The sequence below is a fragment of the Salvia miltiorrhiza genome, unplaced genomic scaffold (genome assembly GCF_028751815.1).
Source record: "Salvia miltiorrhiza cultivar Shanhuang (shh) unplaced genomic scaffold, IMPLAD_Smil_shh fragScaff_scaffold_23_2, whole genome shotgun sequence".
Taxonomy (NCBI): domain Eukaryota; kingdom Viridiplantae; phylum Streptophyta; class Magnoliopsida; order Lamiales; family Lamiaceae; genus Salvia; species Salvia miltiorrhiza.
In genome coordinates, this window is record NW_026651447.1 from 175738 (window position 1) to 181700 (window position 5963).

The 5963-nt window shown below is 40.1% G+C and overlaps 2 protein-coding genes across 2 annotated transcripts; both read left to right on the plus strand.

The window, feature by feature from the left end:
• The first annotated feature begins 339 nt into the window (after window positions 1-339).
• LOC131002833 (UBP1-associated protein 2A-like) lies at window positions 340-3454 on the plus strand. Its single transcript, XM_057929294.1, has 2 exons — window positions 340-1886; window positions 3106-3454. The coding sequence occupies exon 1, from the start codon at window positions 513-515 to the stop codon at window positions 1884-1886; it is 1374 nt and encodes a 457-aa protein (XP_057785277.1). The 5' UTR covers window positions 340-512; the 3' UTR covers window positions 3106-3454.
• A 295-nt stretch (window positions 3455-3749) lies between these two features.
• Window positions 3750-5657, plus strand: LOC131002834 (40S ribosomal protein S2-4-like). The gene is made up of 2 exons (XM_057929295.1): window positions 3750-4601; window positions 5337-5657. The coding sequence occupies exons 1-2, from the start codon at window positions 3942-3944 to the stop codon at window positions 5490-5492; spliced, it is 816 nt and encodes a 271-aa protein (XP_057785278.1). The 5' UTR covers window positions 3750-3941; the 3' UTR covers window positions 5493-5657.
• Window positions 5658-5963: the final 306 nt, after the last annotated feature.

Here is a 5963-nt window from a genome sequence, read left to right on the forward strand (position 1 = left end):
GGATTTGGGAATTGAAAATAGTTTAAAATATATTTAATAAACAATTCGGGTATTTCGGGTATACCCGATACCCGATTTTTTCATACCTTAAATACCCGATCCCGAACCCGATCCCGATTTTTTCGGGTATCGGGTACCCTATACCCGATTTTTTCGGGTCGGGTATCGGGTACCCGATTACCCGATCCCGAAATTCCCAGCCCTAATTATGTATAGTACTACTAATTAGTAAGGGTCTGAAACACAACATAAATAAAAGCGTATAAATAACACAAGAACTAGAAGAATTATGATATTAAAAACACTGAAATAAATAAAGGAAACTCTTTTAGGCAAAGCAGGAGAAATAAAACGCATTAGAAATTAGCGCTTTCAATTTTTTGTCGTAAAATCGTGTTCCGATTCAGCTCAATCAATTGGCCCAAAAACTGCGCAAATTTCAAAATTTAAAACCCTAACACTGAAAACACTGAAGCAGATTAACTGCAATTGAAGCTCTGGCAGTTGCTCCAATGGCGAAGAAACGCAAAGCCCCTTCTTCTCAGCAGACGAACGAGCGAAAACCTAAAGTAGTTCGTGAAGAGGAAGCAGAAGTCGTTGTCAAAGAAGAAGAGTCCTCCAATGAGGAAGAATCCGAAGAATCATCATCAGAAGCGGCGTCGGAATCCGAGTCCGAGTCCGAATCTGAGGATGGAGAAGAAGAAGAATCTTCTTCAAATGGAGAAGAAGAAGAAGAAGAAGGAGAGGACGAGGCATCAAAGCGAGAAGCCCTTCGTGAATTATTGGAACCCTTCGGAAAATCCCAAATCATAGACATTCTAAAAGAGGCAGCGGCGAAGGATCCCAAACTCCTCCCCAAAATAGTGCAGAAGGCGAATTCCGACCCAGCCCACCGGAATATATTCGTGTTCGGGCTCGGCTGGGACGCCACCACCGAGCAGCTTGTCCAGGCATTCAAGCCCTTCGGCGAAATCGAAGAGAGCAAGCTAATCACTGACAAGAACACCGGGCGCGCGAAAGGGTACGCCTTCGTGATGTTCAAAACGCGTGCCGCCGCGAAGAAGGCTATCAAAGATCCCCAGAAGAGGATCGGGAACAGGACTGTCTCGTGCCAGCTGGCAGCCCTCCGCGGCTCTGCCGGAACCGTGGCGGCCGAGGGAGGGAATAACAGGAAGATGTACGTGGCGAATGTGGCGCCCCACGTGAGCTTCGAGAAGCTCAAGGCTTTTTTCGGGAGCTTTGGGGAGATTGAAGAAGGGCCACTAGGGATGGATCCGGTTACGAATAAATTCAAAGGATTCGCCATTATCACTTACAAGTCAACAAAAGGGTACAATAAGGCGATGGAGGAGCCAATTAAGGTGGTTGAGAATTGTCAATTGCATTGCAAGAAGTTTGTCGAGAATTTTGCCAACAGTTCGTCGAGGCAGAGTAATGCCAGTAATGTGAAACCTGCTGCTACTGATGTTAATTACAACACTTTAGGGATGAACACTGGGATTTTGGGGGCAAATTTGAATGCTGGCGGGTTTATGATGGCGCAGAATCCGGGGATTGGATTGGCCGGTAATCCGTTATTAGCAGCAGGGTATAATCCAGCAGGTTTAGCAGCCTCAAGATTAGGTGCATCAATGGGGGGAATGAGTGGTAACTATGGGATAAATAGCATAAGTCCTACAGTGATGGGTAGCTACGGCTCGCAAGAAGCTTACCAGAATCAACCTGTAGCTACGGGGAGCTACAGGTTGGGAGCGTACCAGAATCCGCAGACAGGGTTATCGTCTATAGGGACAATGGGAACAGCAACCACAGCTACCGCACCAACAAAGGTTCCTACAAGTGGTGGATCAGCATCAACAACGTATCTGTCATACTTCAACCGTTAGGTAATAAGATATGTGAAATTACTTGTCAATTCATTTCTAGCTTAATTGTTGCTACTTACCCTGTTTTTGTGCTCAGTATTGGCTTGCTCTGCTTATTTAATGCTTAGTATACTCTTTATGTAAGTGCAAATTGGAGTCTCAATCATAAATTCGTTGACCAAGCTTATGTCAATGTTTACACAAATTGAACTTGCTCTTTGTGAACTTGTGTTTTGATGGTATTACATTGTTCTGTTTGCTATTGGTGCAGCATGCTGTATCAGTTTGAAGCTTCTAAAATGATGCTGTTGTGATAGTTATTTTATGTCACTTTTAGGCCCTTGCAAGATTGTGTTACTTAAATCAACAAGCAGTGAATTGTTAACTAGCATCTTAGGCATTTATCATGTTTTCTTGAACTAAAGAAATGGCTTTCTTCTTTTTCTTTGTTAATGGGTTTTGACTTTATAAAACATGGTTTGAGCAATATTTTCCTTGTTGGGATTTAAAGGACTTTGTTCCTTTCAAAACCCAAATGAATTGCAACTTCAAAAAACTTATACGTGAACTGGTTTATAAATGGGAGTATGTGGTGGTCGTTGTGGCCTAGACTTGTAATACTAATATTTTTACAGAAAATCCTGGCTTGTGAAGGAATAGGGATAATGGTGTCTTTAGAGTAGTGCTGAAACGAAGACTTGTGAATAGGGTAACAAGCCCGTATTGGTCTTCTGTCGTTGCTGAATTTGCTGGTGGATCTTGGGAGCTTATCATACTTTTATTCAAAATCAGGAAACTGCTGTTTGTGATTAAGTTAAGAGAAATAATATTTTTACTGCTTGTTGGTGCAATGAAGTTGGTACACAATGTTTCAATTGTGATATTTTCCTTTCATAGAAGACGGACAATAATCCTACCACTTTATTCCTAATGTAGTCTGCTGTATAAGAAAATTCAAACCTTCCAAAGCAATTTTATGTAGTTCGAGGGGTTGTTTTGATATGAAAACTTACAACTAATACTCACCATTTCAGTATGGATGAAACAAATCAGTATGTGGCTTCTTACACCTGTAATTACTACTAAGAAACATGCTGAGATATTCCTAAGCAAAATTGAGGATTATTACATGTCTGTAGATGTTTAATTTACCTGATGCACTAACTATTCTCTTTATCTATTGTTTGATTTGCTAATTGCAATTCTTTTCCACTGATTCAATCTCGGTTCTTCATGTCAGATGCTCAGCTGCACTGCAACTATGACACTGACGCGTTCATGTTGCGTCTCAAGAAGGCTGCATTTCTTATCAATATAGCTTCCCTCGGATTTTTCTGGGCAAACTGGTGATATTCACTCTTGGTATCACGGTTGCTCCCGTGTTGTAACGATATAGACAATAACATACCCTTTGCTCGGTCTTACTCTTTGTATTTTTCTTAGGGTTGTACATCAACTTTCTCATGAAGATTGATTGGATTCTACTCTTTTTAATATTGTTAGAGGCAGGACTTCTGTTATGTTCAGCCATATGTTCTATTATTAATTTTTTTTTTTCAATGATAAGAATGGCTACTTGTATGTTGTCAGATGAGTTTCTTCAAGTGCAAATACTGCTATATTGTGGAGTTATTTGAGTTTTAGCTTCAACGTATTGATTGAAATCATAGCTTCTTTGGCAACTGTATCTTATTTTTGATGCCACAACTTGTAATGTGTTTAATTAAAAGATCTTGTATCGAGTAATGCAATTTACATCTGAAGTGGTATAATGAATGTAACGAAAATCACATGGACCTAAAAAATAAATTTTCAAATATATAGTCTGTATATTGATTTTGTACAGAAGTTACGAAAAGGAGCGAAATCCGTGGTCACAATAGACCAGAAATCAAATCTCTCCAATTACACAAAGACCAACTCACCCAAAATATAGTTGGGCTTCTTAGTAAACCCTAAGCCCATTAGATCTACCTTTTATATAAACTCTTTGCTTCCGAGCTAGGGTTTCAGTCTGTTCAGCACACTCAAATTCACTCGCCTCTCACTTCTCTCAACCTAGACCTAAAAACAACCATGGCGGAAAGAGGCGGAGACAGGGGTGGTTTCGGGCGCGGATTCGGTGGTCGCGGCCGTGGAGGAGACAGGGGAAGCCGTGGACGCGGCCGCCGCCCGCGCCGTGAGGCCGAGGAGGAAAAATGGGTGCCCTGTACCAAGCTTGGCCGCTTGGTCAGGGACGGTAAGATCAAATCCCTCGAGCAAATTTACCTCCACTCGCTCCCAATCAAGGAGTACCAAATCATCGACCTCCTCGTGGGCCCGTCCCTCAAGGACGAGGTGATGAAAATCATGCCGGTCCAGAAGCAGACCCGCGCTGGGCAGAGGACCAGGTTCAAGGCCTTCGTCGTTGTCGGAGATAGCAACGGACATGTCGGATTGGGGGTGAAGTGCTCCAAGGAGGTGGCTACCGCTATCCGCGGCGCCATTATATTGGCTAAGCTGTCTGTGATTCCGGTAAGGAGAGGTTACTGGGGTAACAAGATTGGTAAGGTGCACACCGTTCCGTGTAAGGTTACTGGAAAGTGTGGTTCCGTTACTGTGCGGATGGTGCCTGCTCCCCGTGGATCAGGTATCGTCGCTGCGCGTGTCCCAAAGAAGGTGCTCCAGTTTGCTGGAATTGATGATGTGTTTACGTCTTCACGTGGATCTACGAAAACTCTTGGAAACTTTGTGAAGGTTTGTTCTTTTATCGTTGCTAATTTCATTGTTATGATTACCCTTTTGTCAGTAATATGCTTTAAACGAGAATAACATAGGTCTCTTCTTTGCCTCTTTTATGTTAAATTTAATTTATCAGTTATTTTTTTATGCATGAAGTTGTGTATAAGGTGCGTACTAAGCTCTCTCATCTGTTTTTTTGTGTTGAATTTACTTTTTTACCTTCCTTTTTAGCTTTAATCTTTGTTGAGATTGAGTTTATCGTGAGCTGGTGCGGAAGTTATGTCAATGAAGTTCCTTTTGTTTTTGTTTTGACTCAATTAATTGTTTGATGGCGTTGTTTTATTTGTTAATGTGTGTTTCCTTTCCTGTTGATGCATTTGGATGTTGCTATGGTGTATTTATCTTTTTAACATACTCATTGTTTTTTGTTGATACATGGTTTGTAATCAAATGTATATTAAGTTGATCCACATTGGGCTCCTTACATATTGGTTATTGAACTTCATTGATGTAAAAGAATTTGTTTTGAAAATGTTCATTATATGAAATTGTTAAATGTTTGTTTCTGGGATTGTGCTTTTGACGCTTGCATTGTTGTGGTTTGTGTGAGTGACTGATGTTGCAGTAACCATTGATTTCTTGGTAATGCTAGCTTTCTTTTGCAGTTCTTATTTAAATTTAAACTAGCACTAAGATTGCTCTAACCTCATTCATTCATATTCTAATGCTGATTAAAATTCTTATTTGCAGGCAACTTTTGATTGTCTTCTGAAAACTTATGGCTTTTTAACTCCTGACTTTTGGAGGGAGACGAGATTCACCAAATCTCCATTCCAAGAGTACACTGATCTGTTGGCAAAGCCCACATCAAAGATTGTCCATGTTGTGGATGACGTTGAAGCTTGAGCGATGTTTCGTGTTTTGTGATAGATTACTATTTCAAATTTTGTCTTTGATGGATTATTAACTTTGTTGCAAAATGTTATTATCCTGAATTGGTTTAAATACTTGTTTCTGTTGTTTATCCATGGATTATCTACTATAAATGTTTTGATCTTCTTTCGTTTGTCATTCTTTCTTGATTTTCCTTGATTGAAATCATTGGATGATTTTGTGATGAGATGAAGATTGGTTAAAAAATTTCTTGGATAACATTGGGGTGAACTGTGAGGTTTTTGCTTTTTGTTTTATGATTATAAGTGGGTTGGGCTTCGTGTTTCTTCCATTGAGCCTATTAGGTTTTACACATTCTCTTTTGTGCTTCTTTATTATTCTTACACCTTTTAATAGAACAAATTCAGTTTACCTTTTATGTAAGTATAGTAGTATTGTTGTAATAGAATTTTTATCATTTCGAGTAGTTGTGAATAATGCAAT

Bases quoted from the DNA above. Each gene is read 5' to 3' on its own strand.
- LOC131002833 (XM_057929294.1), top strand. From the start codon at position 513: ATGGCGAAGAAACGCAAAGCCCCTTCTTCTCAGCAGACGAACGAGCGA.
- LOC131002834 (XM_057929295.1), top strand. From the start codon at position 3,942: ATGGCGGAAAGAGGCGGAGACAGGGGTGGTTTCGGGCGCGGATTCGGT. The intron at 4,602-5,336 runs GTTTGTTCTTTT...TCTTATTTGCAG, and splicing joins CTCTTGGAAACTTTGTGAAG to GCAACTTTTGATTGTCTTCT.